General features: G+C 58.9%; 1 protein-coding gene across 1 annotated transcript; it reads left to right on the top strand.

Annotated features, from left to right (window-relative positions):
- The first annotated feature begins 215 nt into the window (after positions 1–215).
- On the top strand, positions 216–15,993 carry MAP3K11 (mitogen-activated protein kinase kinase kinase 11). Its single transcript, XM_027578495.2, has 11 exons — positions 216–352; positions 821–2,114; positions 6,539–6,719; positions 6,914–7,062; positions 7,168–7,343; positions 7,470–7,713; positions 8,229–8,342; positions 8,852–8,987; positions 9,080–9,171; positions 13,751–14,161; positions 14,760–15,993. The coding sequence occupies exons 2-11, from the start codon at positions 1,376–1,378 to the stop codon at positions 15,095–15,097; spliced, it is 2,580 nt and encodes an 859-aa protein (XP_027434296.1). The 5' UTR covers positions 216–352; positions 821–1,375; the 3' UTR covers positions 15,098–15,993.
- Positions 15,994–16,052: the final 59 nt, after the last annotated feature.

The following is a 16,052-nucleotide window of genomic DNA, read 5'->3' as shown; positions in this document are numbered from 1 at the left end:
GCACAAAACTCTCCCAGTGAGTTACAGGAGGCGTGGACTTCCCAGGGCTACAGCGACCGCTCGCCACCAAAGCACGCCCCTTTCGGTCCGCCCCTTTTTAGCGCCGGACCTCAAGCCCGCACTCTCGCCCCAAGCGGCCTCTACTTCCGGGTCACAGCTCAGACTTAGCGTGTAGAGAGCAACCCTCCAGAACAGACATGAGTAATAGAAATAGGATAACGTCGTTTTTCTTAAAGTGCCAGGTTCAAGGCAATTGGGGGGTCAATCCAGCGGTTGTGAGGGCGATTGAGCTATTCTGAATCCAACCACTGGGCGAAGTTCAGGACGACAGTCTCGGGTTTCCGCCCACTTGGTAAGTGGCATGAAGTGGGTTGTTTCCCAGGTGAGGGGAAGAGGACAGGCTTAGACAACCCGTTCCAAGAGCTTGAGATGCAGCCAGTTCTGTCTTCGAATCTTCCCCACTCCCAACCCAAACTGCAAAGCCGAGCTTCTGGGCCCTATGTCAGGTATGAAGGGAAGGAGGCGAAGAGAGGATGAGTCACACAGTCTTGCAACTTCGGAGCCAAGACTAGACTCAGGTTTGCCCCACTCCCAAGTCGGGTTCTTTACCCTGTTTTGCTGATGCGGATGCGGAGGGGATGGCCTGTCTTTAGCAAAGACCAACCTTGACCCTGAACCTTCTGTGATGGGCGTTCGGGGCTACCCATCCCCTCCTGCCCTTCATTGCCCGCCTACCCGGGAACTCCCGGGACCAGCGCCGGCAGCCTCTGGGAGGGGAGCAGTGCTACCCGACCGCGTCATCTGATGCTGTTTCCTGCAGGAGGGAGAAGAGCGGAAAAAAGTGAAACTCCACCCTCCACCTCTGCCTCCCGCCCCCGGGGCCAAAGTACAAAGGGAGGAGGAAGAAGGGAACGGGGTTGGAGCCGTCGGGCAGAGGGAGCCGGGCTGGGAAGCGGCAGCTCAGGCCAACTAGGGACACTCCAGCCACCTCCTGCGCAAAAAGACCCAACGGAGTCCAGGCGCTGCCCATTTTGGCCCCACCTTGCACTTGGCGAGTGCCGGAGCCAACCTCCCAGGACTGCTCCGGGACTGAGGGACGTTCGGGCCCCTCCAAGCTGGCCATGGTGAGACGCCGGAGGCCCCGGGGTCCCACCCCCAGAGCCTGACCACACTGCCCTGGGTGGCCCTCTAGAAGCCCGAGATGCGGGGGGCCGGGAGTCAGTACTCCTGGCTCCCCAGAGAGGTTTGGGTCTGGGGCTGAGGGCCAGGGCCCGGATGCCCAGGTTCCGGGACTAGGGCCTCGGCAGCCAGCAGGGGTGGGGACCGGGGGCACCCAGGGAAGGTACTCCGCTTGCCGCAATATCAGCTCCCAGCCATGGAGCCCTTGAAGAACCTCTTTCTCAAGAGCCCGCTGGGGTCATGGAATGGCAGTGGCAGTGGGGGCGGTGGGGGCGGCGGCGGAGGCTGGCCAGAGGGGTCCCCGAAGACAGCGGCTTATGCCAACCCAGTGTGGACAGCCCTGTTTGACTACGAGCCCAATGGGCAGGACGAACTGGCCCTGAGGAAGGGCGACCGTGTGGAGGTGCTGTCCCGGGATGCAGCTATCTCAGGCGATGAGGGCTGGTGGGCGGGCCAGGTGGGCGGCCAGGTGGGCATCTTTCCATCCAACTATGTGTCTCGGGGCGGTGGCCCGCCCCCCTGCGAGGTGGCCAGCTTCCAAGAGCTGCGGCTGGAGGAGGTGATCGGCATCGGTGGCTTCGGCAAGGTCTATCGCGGCAGCTGGCGAGGTGAGCTGGTGGCTGTGAAGGCAGCTCGCCAGGACCCCGATGAGGACATCAGTGTGACAGCTGAGAGCGTGCGCCAGGAGGCCCGGCTTTTCGCCATGCTGGCACACCCCAACATCATTGCCCTCAAAGCCGTGTGCCTGGAGGAGCCCAACCTGTGCTTGGTGATGGAGTACGCGGCCGGTGGGCCCCTCAGCCGTGCCCTGGCTGGGCGGCGTGTGCCCCCCCACGTGCTGGTCAACTGGGCTGTGCAAATTGCCCGTGGGATGCATTACCTGCACTGTGAGGCCCTGGTGCCCGTCATCCACCGAGACCTCAAGTCCAACAACAGTGAGTTTTGGGGAGCATGGTTGGAGGGCGGCATGGCCCAAGCACACAACTGCCAACTCTCAGCTGAGCCACCTGGGGATCTACTAGAGGCAGGAGCTCCTGCCCTAGGGGAGTCCCAGTTGACTTGGGGTGCTATGGGCCCATACTGGCCCCAAAGCAGGAGACCCGGGCACCAAACAGTCCTTCACGTCCCAATCTCAGAAGGAGTCCTTGACCCCAGCTCCCAGCCACCAGATTAGAAAATTGGGATCTCCCGGTTGAACCATAAGCATCCTGCCTAACCATGGGCACCACTTCAAGGAAGTAGAGTTCTGGATGCTGGCACTCATCTTCCTCTCCCCTAAAGTTCATCCTTGTGCTGTTGATGCTCTGCTCTCAGGGTAGGAAGCTCCTCCAGAACAGAGATCCTGGAGAGAAAAGCCCCCCCACCCACTCCCTTACCCCTGGTGGTCCAGGCTGGGGACAGGGCTGGAATTCTGGCCCCGCCCATATCCCTGACTGCAGGACCTTTAGGTGGTTATTTCAACTCAGAGCCTCAATTCTGGACTCTGTAAAAAGGGAGTGACCAGGAACGTGAAATGGCGTAAGGGACTGGGCAAGCCTGGTGTCTGCTGCCTGGCATAGTGGGTCTGCAGCTATGTGGGTGAACGTTTGAGGGCTGGATCACCAATGGGGCCTTGCCTGGAATTAGCGCTTGGGGTGGGCGTGGTGGGGCTAAGGGAGACTTAAGCAGTAAGGTAATCCATCTCCAGCCATTTTAGGCCCAACACACTGCCCAGCATGGACCCAAGACAAGCAAGTGATAGGTTCAGAGGGCTTCCTGGAGCAGACAAGCTTCACACCAGGCCAAAAGCAGACGGGTTCAGAGAGGCACCCAGTTGAATGTTCGGTCAGGGCCTGGCCAGAGCAAAGGCAAAGATGCAGGACCCAGCACCACATACCCTGCCCCTCAGTAGGGGGGACACAGGGCCGGGGCTGATGGGTTATTGGAGAGACATGGGCAGCTCTTGGTGGGGAGTGAGCGTGGATATTTTGGGTCTCCTGGTCTGGGCTGACCATATACAAGTGGCTTGTGGGGAGCAGAACGCCAGGACCCAGTAATATCCGAGTCCTTGCCAGGCCTGGAGGGGTCAGGGGAGGCCTGCCGCCACCCCACCTACTCCTCTCATCCAGTGGGGCACTTCCCACTGCTCAGCCTTCCTCCCTGGCCCTAGCCCTCCAGGGACCCCCACTCCCTGCTCCAACCCAAGGGAGATTCCCCGAAGGCCTTGGGGGAGGGGACTCCCTTCTTCTGTTTTTCCTCCAGTTTTCTTTCCAGAGAAAATGGAACAATAGCCTAGGCCCCTGCTCCCCACCCTCCCCACTGCTTCCTGCGTTTCCTGCTGCCCCTGAGCCGGCTTCCTGCCCTTGCTCCAGCCTCAGCTCCCTCCCCAGCCCAGCTGCCTGCAGGGGAGGAAAGGGGGGGGGGCTGTGGGAGAGGAAGGAGCCAGGGATTGCATCCCCCCCGCTTCCCCTGTTTCTCTCCCAGAGTCTGGGTGGTGGTGAAGGGCAGGCAAGGTGCCCTCAGCCTCTCTGAGCCTGGCCTCCCACCTCGAAGACCCCAGTCCTAGGCCTGGGGTGCTGTCTGCGGGATGGTGGGGGGAGTCCCTGGGTTGGGGGGGGCACAGGCAGGAAACAATGGCGTGATTTTCCTGGACAATGGGGGCCTTGTGAGGAAGCCTGGCGGGGAGCGGAGGGGGAATTCTCTGGGCCCACGAGTCACAGGACTGACCAGCCAGCCCAGCCTGGGTCTGACCTCCCCCAATTCTCCCCCAAAGGACTGCCCCCCCCCCCCAGTTGGAGACCTGGCCCAGGCCTCCCAGAAAGGAGAAGTAGGGACCATGGGAGGGAAGCGGAAGAGGTGTGAGCTGCCTAGGCCACTCCCTAGCCCCACAGAGGCCGGCCTGGGGAGGGGGCTGGGGGCCAGAGCCCTTTCAGAGGCCAGGAAGCGCGCAGTGGGGACTGAGAGCATGGGATCTCCAGCCCCCTCTCCTCCAGGCGGCTCCTGACCACCCCTTCCCCAAGGTCTATATCAGCTGCCAGAGGAGCAACTTGGGTTGGGACAAATGTAAGGCACTTGGAAAAAAGCAGGGGAGGTGGAGGTGAGGGTGAGGCTTCAAAGGTGTCAAGCCAAGTTGGGGGTGGGAGGTGACAGGCCACCAGGACAAAGAAGTCCCAAGACTTTGGATGAGAGGCTGCCTGTCTCTGGGCCTCAGATTACCTGCTGGAAAAGGGGAGGCTGGCCTCCCAGCCAGAGATGCTGGTGCAGAAAGTGCTTCATTGGTCTGTGAGGTACAAGTGGCCAGTCGGTCTTTAAGAGAATGGGTGGCTCCTGTCACCAGAGGAGACTGGAGTCCCTCTCCAGCCTCAACACACAGACCCCTTTGCCTGGTCCCACTCCAGCCACCTGCCCCCACCCTGTTGCGGTTCTGCTTTGGAACGAGCCTGTGTAGCGTTTACTGAATGGTCCAGTTCTGAGCCTCCAGCAGCCCGGCCAGAGGCTGTTGCAAAGCAGGGAAAATCTTGTGACAGGACAGCTTGGAGAGTCAACACAAGATGGTAGAGGACTAATCTTTAGGATAGCCGACACAGTGTCCTAAAGTTGTCCCACCCTGTGTGAAGGATTTAAAAAGTGTGATCTTGTTGGGGGCGTCTGGGTGGCTCAGTCAGTTGAGCGTCTGACTCTTGATCTCAGCTCAGGTCTTGATCTCAGGGTTGTGAGTTCAAGGCCCATGTTGGGCTCCACGCTGGGCATGGAGCCTACTTAAAAAGAAAAAAAAGTTTAAAAAAAAAAAGTGTGATCTTGTTAAATACTTAATGATGATCATCTGAGGTGGGTTTTGTTGTCATCCTTAGCTTTATTAACTGTTCAGGACTCAGCCCCAATCTGGCTCCAGAAGACGAGAGGGTGGATGGCAGGACCATTCTCTGAATTAGGAGAAGTGGCAGGCAGACTTGCTGGGCACGGTGGGATGATGAAGGTGGTTTTTGAGGGCATTTGGACGTCAGATAGGGCACTGATGGGCAGCTGAACTGGCTTCTGGCCTAGAGCTCCAAATGTGGGAGAGGCCAATGGGGAGGGGGCAGCGGGCACTTAGGAGAGACCAAGATAGCCTGGGGGCAGTGGGCAGAGGTTGAGGAGAGGCCAGGCTCTGATGGACCACTGACACTGAAAAGGCTGAGCATGGGGAGGCCCTAAGGAAACAGCACACACAGGCAGAGGCCCCAGAATCAAAGAAAGAAGGGAGGGGGTGGACAGCAGTGCCAAATGCCCCCACAAGGCCCACAGAGCTCGGCCAGCAGTGGGATCGCGGGGTTATGGCTTTATGCCTGGAAAAGTGAATACCCTGGTTCTGCCACCTCCTCTGAGAACTCCCTTTCGCCAGGCGGGGTTAGGTGCCCATCCCCTCTGCCCCACGCCCAGGACCCTAAGCTGCCCCCAGAATGGTGCTGTCACCCTGGACAGGAGAGCTAACAGGTGTGTGTGCCCTGAAATGACATATGTTCAGAAAGGTAGTTGGCTTGGATGTTGCTTCAGAACTAGGAAAGGGAGAGGCCTTTTCAAACCCTTGATGATTCTATGACTTTATCATCTTTCTGTTCCTCAAGACCTTCTTTCATTTGAACCATGTTTGTCCTGATGAGATTTGTTAAGTCGCTGCTTCTCTCTGTACAGAGTATGGTGGCCCCACCAGGGTCGACACCACGAACCCCTGCCAGATCTGACCATCCACTCCCACATTTTCCCAAGCTCCTCCTTTCTGCCAAGAACCTTCACTTCTTGGACCCCCTTGTTCTTCACATCCAGCTGCAGCAGTAGACATCTTTGGTCGGAGTCTCTCTCTCCCCGGGGAGTGGCTCTATAGCCAAGAGGGGGTATGGGCACCAGGGACTGCTGGGTTTCCTTTCTCACCAAGGGGTTCCCTCCTGCTCCCCATCCCAAGGGAGGTCCTAATTCTCACACTCGTGCCTCGGCAACAGGACAAGACATGGGGTTTCTATTCAGTGCAGCATTAGGGAAAAGTTAGAACACTGGCTTTAGAACCACACAGACCAGGTTGAAACTGTTCTTTATTTGCATATGATCTCGGCAAGTCGTTTCTCTGCCCAGTTTCCTTTTCTGGAAAATTGGGATGATGATGTGTACCTCAGAGATTGTTTTGGGAGTGCCAGAGCTGAGCGTAAATGCCCGGCCTCAAGGAGCCCCTCCATAAACATTTCCCAGCATTTTGTCTGATTCTACCCCAACTCTCCAGAGCAAGGCCACCTCTGTGCTCCCAGGACCTAGCCAGCATGTCTGTCAGATGATGGTTTGCTCCTAGAGCCTCCCTTGTCCCCACGACCTGAGTGTGGAGCACCCACAATCCTGCCTCCCTCCTCCCCAGTTCTGCTGCTGCAGCCCATTGAAGGCGATGACATGGACCACAAGACCTTGAAGATCACTGACTTCGGCCTGGCCCGCGAGTGGCACAAAACCACACAAATGAGTGCTGCAGGCACGTACGCCTGGATGGCTCCTGAGGTTATCAAGGCCTCCACTTTCTCTAAGGGCAGCGATGTCTGGAGGTGAGGCCTGGGTGGAGACTGGACAAGGCCATCTGTGGGCTGAAGAGGGCAGCGGTGGCTACCCAAATCTAGGGCTGGGCAGAGAGGCAGAGCCCAGGGGGAGGGACCCAAATCATTTGGTTCCTAGTTGCTCTGGGGTGAAATGGCAATGAGTAAATAGAGGAGGGGACACAGACCCTTTGTCTTGCCTACAGTTTTGGGGTGCTGCTGTGGGAGTTGCTGACTGGGGAGGTGCCCTACCGTGGTATCGACTGCCTTGCTGTAGCCTATGGAGTAGCTGTCAACAAGCTCACGCTGCCCATCCCATCCACCTGCCCTGAGCCCTTCGCACAGCTCATGGCAGGTAAGGGAAAGGGGCTGGAGGGTGAGGGACAGGGCTCCTTGGCACAAGACACATCCACCCACAGACCCCTTCTCATTCTGTTCCCCCTCCACCCCGTGTCCCCAGACTGCTGGGCGCAGGACCCCCACCGCAGGCCCGACTTTGCCTCCATCCTGCAGCAGTTGGAGGCGCTAGAGGCGCAAGTCCTGCGGGAAATGCCGCGGGACTCCTTCCATTCCATGCAGGAAGGCTGGAAGCGCGAGATCCAAGGCCTCTTCGACGAGCTGCGGGCCAAGGAAAAGGTGGGGGTCACGGGATTGGAAAGAGCCACCGGGAAGTGCCGCCCCATCTCCTTGGGGCAGAGAGCAGGGGCCGACGCTAGGGTCCGTACCGGACTGATCCCACTGCCTTCACTGTCCCGGGCACAGGAACTTCTGAGCCGCGAGGAGGAGCTGACCCGCGCGGCGCGTGAGCAGCGGTCACAGGCGGAGCAGCTGCGGCGGCGCGAGCACCTGCTGGCTCAGTGGGAGCTGGAGGTGTTCGAGCGCGAGCTGACGCTGCTGCTGCAGCAGGTGGACCGCGAGCGGCCGCACGTCCGCCGCCGCCGCGGCACCTTCAAGCGCAGCAAGCTCCGCGCGCGGGACGGCGGCGAGCGCATCAGCATGCCCCTCGGTAAGGGGCGGGGCCCAGCGCACCGCCCAGCCGTTGGCTGCGTGGGCGGGGGGGTGGGGTCAGGCTTGTGCCGGCCGCACTGGGATTGGTCGGGGATGTTGGTGGGCGGGCCTGTGAGCTGAAGGCTGGAAGGGGTGGGACCGCGAGCGCTGTTTTCGTGTGTGGGCGGGTTCTGGCAGAAATATTTGCATGGCGCCGGGGGAGGGGTTGTGCCCGTGGAAGGGCGGGACTCATGAAAGATCTGTTAAGGCCTTGGGGACCCGGCGGGTGTCCTCCCGGGGGAATCTCCGTCTCCGTATAGCTTCTTCGGATGGTGGCGTCCAGGCCGTTCTCTTTCCCTACCGGGAGCCTGATTGGGCCCAGGAAGGTAGTGATGCCGGCCCCAGTCACAAAGCCACCGTGCCAGGCCGGGTCCCTGCACTGCCTCCGTGGCCTGGGACCCAGCTGACGGCCCTGAGGGTTGAACGTGGCTCTTCTTTACCACAAACCTACACCCTGCTTTCCCCCCACCCCAGACTTCAAACACCGCATCACTGTGCAGGCCTCACCTGGCCTGGACCGGAGGAGAAACGTCTTCGAGGTCGGAGCTGGAGATTCGCCCACCTTCCCCCGGTTCCGGGCTATCCAGTGTAAGAAACCTCTCTTCATGCAAACCCCCCCACACACACCCGTTATCTAACTTCTGTCAAACTTTACCTTAGGAGGTGGATGCCACCCATTGTCTCCTCCTCTAACTCCCAGCACCCTGGCTCCCTCCCATGTCTGTGGTACCTCTGAGTTCTCTTGGCAGCATTCGTCTTTATCAGAGTTTTGTAGATGAAAAAAGTAACTTGCCAAATGTCACACAACTGACAAGGGGCAGGGCCAGAATTCAGACACAGGCAAGCTTGCCACAGGGTGCTACTAAGCACAATGGCAGCTGAAGGACTAGGTGAGATGCCCCGCCCCACTGCTAGCCCCACGACCCAAACCCACCTTCCCCATCTCCGTTCTGTTAAGATTCTCTGTGCCCCAAAGCCCACCCTTGGAACAGAATGGGTTCCAGCTTGATCCCCCATCCCCTAAGAAGTCCCTGGTGCCTGACTCCCATGATGGGGCTCTTGACCTCAGCTCAGAGTCCCCGGTTTTCCTCCTACAGTGGAGCCTGCAGAACCAGGCCAGGCATGGGGCCGCCAGTCACCCCGACGTCTGGAGGACTCAAGCAATGGAGAGCGGCGAGCATGCTGGGCCTGGGGTCCCAGTTCCCCCAAGCCTGGGGAAGCCCAGAATGGGAGGTGAGTGCCTGAGTGCCCCCACCCCGCCATCATCTGCCTCCCAGTGGTCTCGAGATTCATGAAGCCGAACTCCCCTCCCCTCCCCTCCCCAGGAGAAGGTCCCGCTTGGATGAAGCCACGTGGTACCTGGATTCAGATGACTCATCCTCCTTGGGATCTCCTTCCACACCCCCAATGCTCAATGGTGAGTGGCCTTGTCTACCCTCCTGCAGACTCTTGCTGCACTCCTGTGGGTACTGTGGGGAGAACTACAAGAAGTTAACTGTAGGGTAGGCCGTTCCTAGAAGCCACATCTAACCTATAGGTCCACAGCTGAGCCCAGGCTTCAGGGGGCCCAGAGTGGGGTCCTCTTGTCAGGCCTGGCATGCAAGAGGGCTCTGTCATGGCCCTGTGGCAGCTGTTGTGCCTCGGCAGGCTGTAGGGAGGGAAGGAAGACGGGGAATGGTACTCCCCCTCTGGGACCCAAGGGAAGCTGGGTCCAGAGAGGGGAGGGAAACTGCCCATGCATAGTGGAGCCAGGCAGGTAGCTGCCACACTGTGCTTCTCAGAGTCCCTTCTGGGGGTCCTCTAGGTGGAGAAGAGGATAAGAAAGCTGAGCAGGGCGTGGAATCCAGGGCCTGCTTTCACTGCATCCAGGGTAGTTCTGAGCTTTTCTGTCCTCCAGTAGGATAGCTGTAGTTACTGGGCTCCAGGCATGCCATCTGAGCAACAACCCATTGAGAGACATGCTATTACTATTGTCATTTCAGAGATGGGAAAATTGAGGCTCTGAGAGGGAAAAGTAACCTACCTAGAGCCCTCACCTGAGGATTTGAACTCAGAGAGGCTTAGAAGCTTTCACCTGAAGCAAGGATTGGGCACATACACACTGCTTGGGAAGCTAAGGGGCTGGGCAGAGAGCAGGGCTCCTGTGTCAGAGGGATAAGAGCTCAGCTCAGGATTGGCAAGGGGTAGAAAGCTGCATCCTTCCTTGCCTCTGGGTCCCATCAGCGCCCCTGTCACCCCACCCAGCATATCACCCCCATCATTATTGAGTTACATTTTCATAGTAGTAACAACGGGTAACATTTACTAGGTCCCTCCTATGTGCCAGGCAATGCTGTGAAGTGGGTATTATTATTAGCACCGTCTTACAGAGGCGCAGAGGGGTTGTGTGGTTTGATGTAGTGCACACAGCAGAACAAGAGATTTGAACCCAGGTCTCACTCCAGAGGCGGGACCCTTGACCCTCATCTGCCACACCATTCTCCACTCCAGAAATCACACTGCCCCAAGCTGGCTGGGCTGCAGGGACTGAATTGAGAATTGGAAGGCCAAGGGGGAATCTTGGATTCACCTGCTTTAGAAGGTACCAAGCTAGAAGGGCCAGTAGAGAACTTAAAAGTCCTGTCAACCCAGGTGTGTAGGTTGAGGCAGCCCCTACTATGTTCTGCAGAGCCCTCTGGCCCTGACCTTCCCCAGCAAGCAGGAGTGGGACACAGGGGCCTGAACCCAATCCTTCTCAAGCTTGACCCCTATCTGGAAGGATCTCACCTACCCCAGCCCAGTTGCTGGCCGAGCACCTGGTTCCCTGAGCACAAGCCCACACTCCAGTGGCCATCTTGGGCCCAGGAGAGTATATAACCTTGATCTCTCAGCCACCCACAGAGCCAAAAGGCTGGCTGAGAATCAAAGAAGACCCTATGAAATTGCCCCAGGCATACGCCATACTACTGGGGAATGTGTTGCGGTGAGTTGCCTGCTGGTGGATGCAGTCAGCCTACACTGAAGCAATAGCCCTTCTGATCCTCATGCCCCAGAGGTTCTGGTTCAGGTTCAACATGAAGCATGTTGCCCTGGAGCTACTAACGACCACATGGCACGTCCTTGCTGTGAGGCCCCACGGAAGCAATTTCACCTTCATCTCTGGGTCCAGGATGGCTGTACTGCTTTATCCTAAACCACAGGGATGCCAGCTCCTCGTGCTAGGAAGCTTAGAGGCAAGTTCAGGGAACTCCTTACTGAATTACCTTGAGCAAGGCCCTTATCTCTTGGAAACCTCTGTTTCTCAGGCCATTGACCACAGGAATGTCTTTACACTTTCATTTTGTGTACTGACTTCCATCTCCCCTGAACTCTATCTCATTTCTCCTGCCAGTTTGAAACATGTTTGTGCCCTGTTTTGCTTAATATCATTATAAATGGTCCATTTCTTCACCCGCAAAGTGGTATAGTAACGCTCACCTTGTGTGGCTGTTGCAAGGATTATAAGAATGGATTCTTCCATCCAGCGTGTATCGATGCATTTTATGAGCCAGGCATGGACCTGTTCGAAATCAGCCCTGCCCTGCCCTGGGGGCGGGCCTAGTCTGGTGGACCCTCGTGCACCAGAATCAATCAGCTTATGAAGGAACAAGTGCAGCGGACAGCAGGGAGTGGCCGAATCAGGCCTGACGTGAGCCATGACTGCTCCGATGAGGAGGCTTCCAGAACCTTCTAAAAGAGGAAAGTGCCACTGACTCCACTGCGGACACCAAATGTGTAGTTCACGTTCGGTTCTGACACAGGCTGGTTGGGGTTAGCGTCAGACCCCTCAGGTTAAGGGCTCGGTCCCCACAAGGCCCAGTTGCCCCTTGTTCTGACCACCCAGCTCTAAATCGGAGGATCCCGTGACCTCCTCAGGTTTGATCATTTGCTAGAACAGCTCAGAACTCAGGAAAACAGCTTACTTACTAGATTACCAGTTGATTATAAAGGATACGGATCGAGAACAGCCAGAGGGAAGAGATGTGGAGGGCAAGGCATGTGGGAGGGGGCGTGGGGCTTCAGTATCCTCTCTGGGGGCACCACTCTCCTAGCACCTCCACATACTGACCCACCTGGATGCTCTCTGAACCCTTTGGCTAGGGTTTTGATGGAACCTTCATTATGTGGATGGCATCAGTTGATTAAACCATTGGCTATTGGTGATAGACCTCAATCTCCAGCTCTCTAGTCATGTGGTGCGTGCCCCCAGCAACCAGACCCGATCCTTATGGGCTTTCCAAAAGTGACCTCATTAATCTGAACTTAAAAGTGATTAAAAGGCTGGTTAGGAAGAGCAAAAGATGCCCCTTTTATTTATGTCAATCAGTCACTTAGGAAGATCTGAGAGTTTGAAAAGTTCTGTGTCAAGAATGAGATGAAGACCTGATGGATATTTTTTATTGTAATTAACAGTATCACAGCTTCACAGAAGCCGTGCCCCTTCACATAGGTCTTAAATGGTGAATAAGGGATCATAGGAAGCCAAGGTGGGAAAGGTGTGCTGGGCAGAGGGAATAGTGTGTGTGCAGGCACTGGGCTTCCCACACCCAAGGGAGAGGAAGCCTGGCTGGAACTCGGAGGGGAGTTGAGAGCCAGGGAGTTGCAGGCCCCAGGTAGCACGTGGGGGGCCAGGCCTTCGTCTCCTGGGTCTGTGGGGCCCAGCCCAGTTCCAGCAGATGTCGGTTGAGTGAATGAGTGGGTAAAACTGGAAAAGCAGGCAGGAGGCAGTTCAGGAAGGGCCGGGAAATGAGGGGGAATTTAGCCTATTTGCATTTTAGAAGGCCGGGGCCTGGGGGGGGGTGGGGATAGGTCAGAGAAACTGGGTAAGAGTTGTAGCTGAGAAAAGGGACCCTGAACTGAGTCCTGGTTGTAAAAGCTCAATTTCCCCAGCATCGAATTTCTTCCTCAGGACACCCAGCCCCATGTCCAACTCCAGACCTGGCCCAAGGTGGAGTGAGGGAAGGCTTTGAAAGCCCAGCCAGGGAGCTTGGACTTTATGTTAGTGGTAATGGAGAGCCATGGCAAGTTCCAGAGGCAAAGAGGACTTGACAAAATTGGGCTTTGAGGAGGCCATCACAGGCCCATAGGACCCTACCACCACCACCTTCTCAGTGTCTAGACCACTGGTGGTCTAGAATGGAGTCGGGCCAAGCTTAGGCCCATAGGCAGGACACTGATGTCCTGAAATCCAGAGCAGGGTCTGGTTGGGAAGTGGCGGAGAGCAAAGGCTTTACTGCCTCCACCTGGAATGAGGCCATCTCCGGCCCTCACTGGCTGTGCAGCCTTAGACACAACCTTAACCTCTCTGAGCCTGGAACCCCTGGGGAATGAGGATCGGGTAACATAATGCCCCTAAATCACTGAGCTCCGGCCTGGCACAAACAACCGACCGCTCTGAGTCTCAGTTTCCTCATTTCTAGAATAGGGACCAGGACGCGTGCCTCTCGGGGCTGTTGTATACATTGGAATTGACCTGTGTGCCCTGTACAAGCTACTCATGGAGTTGGGGCAGGTGGGCAGAAGGACCGGGGCTGACCAGCCAGGGAGGAGGTGGGCAGAGGGCACAGGTCCCAGGCCTGTCCTTGGAGCCCTGCAGATGCCCCTGGCTGGCCATTAAGGCCACTGAAGTCAGATGGGATCTGACCTCAGCTTGCCTCCTGGTGGACTCACCCCTGGCCCATCTCCCGGGCTCCCAGGCTTTGCTCCTGCTGACTACACAGCCTCCCATACCCGCGCCTTCTGAAAGGCCAGAGAGAGAGAGGGAGAGAGAGAGAGAGAGAGAGTGTGTGTGTGTGTGTGTGAGAGAGAGAGAGAGATGGGGGGAGGCCCCGTGCCCAGGGAGAGACTGGGTGGGGGAGTAATGGAGTCAGGGAAGACGCTGGTGGGGAGCAGACCTCGGTCCTTGTTCCAGGGCCACTGAGGGGTCCCCGTGGCCCCCGCCCGAAGACGGCCTAACGTGTGCCCGCCCCCGCTGCCAGGTAACCCCCCGCGGCCGAGCCCGGAGCCCGAGGAGCCTCGGCGCCCAGGCCCGGCGGAGCGAGGCAGCGGCTCCGGGACGCCCAAGCTGATCCAGCGCGCGCTGCTGCGCGGCACCGCCCTGCTCGCCTCCCTGGGCCTGGGCCGCGACCTGCAGCCGCCGCCGGGGGGCCCGGGCCGCGAGCGCGGGGAGACCCCGCCGCCGACGACCCGCGCGCTGTCCACCACGTCCCCCGCCGAGCCGCCCCCCTCCCAGCTCATCCGCTTCTCCCCCAAGACACCCGACGCCCCCGCCTCCCCGCTGAGCCTGGACGCCCCCGGCCCGCCCACCCCTGCGCCCCTGCTGCTGGAGCTGGGGGTCCCCGTGGGCCAGCTGTCCGCCAAGAGCCCCCGACGCGAGGAGGAGAGACGCGGTGAGTGGCCCGAAGCCGAAGCCGGCCTGCTGCAGGGGGACAGAGGGGAGGAGGGGCTGCTGGGGGCCTGCAGGGCAGTAAGGCGGGGGAACGCCTGTAAGGACCTGAGTTCTAAGTTCAGCCACCCAGTGGTGGGGGGATGGGGTGGCGCCCGGCCAGGCGGGTTGTGAAATAATAGGAATAATCATCGTGAGCTGAGGTGACGATAGCTAGCTAACGCCTACTGGTTGCTAACTTGCGCCAGGTACTGTTCCTATTGCCATAGAGAGAGATTTGTCTCACTTAACCACCCTGGCGACCCTGTGAGCAAGATACTCCTGTTACACCCAGGTTCTAGATGAGGAAGCTTAAGGCACAGAGAGATCAAGGGGCTCAAGGCTCCCACCAGTAAATGGCAGAGCTGGGATCCAGGCCCAGGCTTGCTCTTAGCACTGCGTAAACAGATGCACCACAGAGCAGAAAGGGCCGTGGACGTTCTGAGTCGAGCAGCTCCCTGTGCAGGTGGGAAAACTAAGGCACAGAGCCGGGCAGTGCCTCCTGTGGACACCCAGGATTTGGTGGCTGCCTGACCCCGGTGCCCCCTCCCCCCACTTCCTAGGAAGCACTGTCTCACCCCCACCGGGGATATCACGCTCCGCTCCTGGCACCCCAGGCACCCCACGCTCACCGCCCCTGGGCCTCATCAGCCGACCCCGGCCCTCACCCCTTCGCAGCCGCATCGACCCGTGGAGCTTCGTGTCAGCTGGGCCACGGCCTTCGCCTTTGTCCTCGCCACAGCCTGCGCCCCGCCGGGCACCCTGGACCTTGTTCCCAGACTCAGACCCCTTCTGGGACTCTCCACCCGCCAACCCCTTCCGGGGGGGCCCTCAGGACTGCAGGGCACAGACCAAAGACATAGGTGCCCAGGCCCCGTGGGCGCCAGAGGCAGGGCCCTGAGTGGGCCGGGCCGCTCCCCCGTGCTCCAGCTGCCCTAGAGAACCCACGGTATACACTGGAACAGGAGCCCGGCAAGCCTGGAGCTGCCCGGTTTCCCCCAGGGACCCCACCCCCTTTGGGGGTCAGGAACACTACACTGCACAGGAAGCCTTCACACTGGATGGGGGGCCTACACCCCCCCACACACCTGCAACCTGTGGGTCCCCCGACTTACCTGCCCCACTGGGGCCCAACACTGTACCCAGCTGGTTGGGAGGACCAGAGCCTGTCTCAGGGAATTGCCCCCAGGGGTGGTGTAGGAAGGAGGGGAAGTGCAGGAAGTGCAGGGGAGAGGGGCCAGCCTCAGCTGTCACCAGCACTTTGGACCAAGCCCTGCTACTGTGGCCCCTGCCCCAGGGCTTAGTGCCTGGACCCCCCCCACCCCCACCCTGGGGGTCATCTGGGGCCAGGACTCTCTGGTGCCTTCCTGCTGCCCCGGCCAGGGTTGGGGCCTCGGCCTCAGGATCCAATGAAGCCAAATAAACTCCCCAAGCTGTCTCCCCAAGCATAGCCTGTCACCTTTTTGGAGGTAACCGGGGGATCCAACCTGTCACGCAAACCTGGTGACTTCAAGCCCCCAGCACAATGGGCAGTCGGCCTGGGCCTCGGCTGGGGTCCAGTCCACTGGCATCGGTCAGGCGGTCCAGGCCCTCGACGTCCTCGGCACCCACCCTTTCCCCACCCTTGCCAGGCCTTTCCTGCCATTTCAAGGGACGTTTGGTCCTGATTCTTCCTGCTGCTGGGCAGTCCCGACTTATCCTCAGGGCCCAGCTGCAACATCACCTCCTCTGGGACACCTTCCTTGGCCATGCGGCCCCCACCACAGGCAGCTCGCTGAGCTCGGGAGGCTAGAGCCCTCTGGGCAGCATCTTGGGGTTTGTCCTGGGTTTGTCTCTAGTTCGTGGTCTGGCGCCGG

Source organism: Zalophus californianus, chromosome 11 (assembly GCF_009762305.2).
Source record: "Zalophus californianus isolate mZalCal1 chromosome 11, mZalCal1.pri.v2, whole genome shotgun sequence".
NCBI classification, from domain to species: domain Eukaryota; kingdom Metazoa; phylum Chordata; class Mammalia; order Carnivora; family Otariidae; genus Zalophus; species Zalophus californianus.
The sequence above is the reverse complement of the archived record's forward strand: the minus strand, read 5'-3'. Positions and strand labels throughout refer to the sequence as shown.

What these genes read in the sequence shown, in the direction of transcription:
- MAP3K11 (XM_027578495.2), top strand. Translation starts at nt 1,376, where the DNA reads ATGGAGCCCTTGAAGAACCTCTTTCTCAAGAGCCCGCTGGGGTCATGG. An exon ending in AGACCTCAAGTCCAACAACA is followed by an intron (nt 2,115 to 6,538) that starts GTGAGTTTTGGG and finishes CCTCCTCCCCAG; the next exon opens with TTCTGCTGCTGCAGCCCATT. An exon ending in CCGGTTCCGGGCTATCCAGT is followed by an intron (nt 8,343 to 8,851) that starts GTAAGAAACCTC and finishes TTCCTCCTACAG; the next exon opens with TGGAGCCTGCAGAACCAGGC.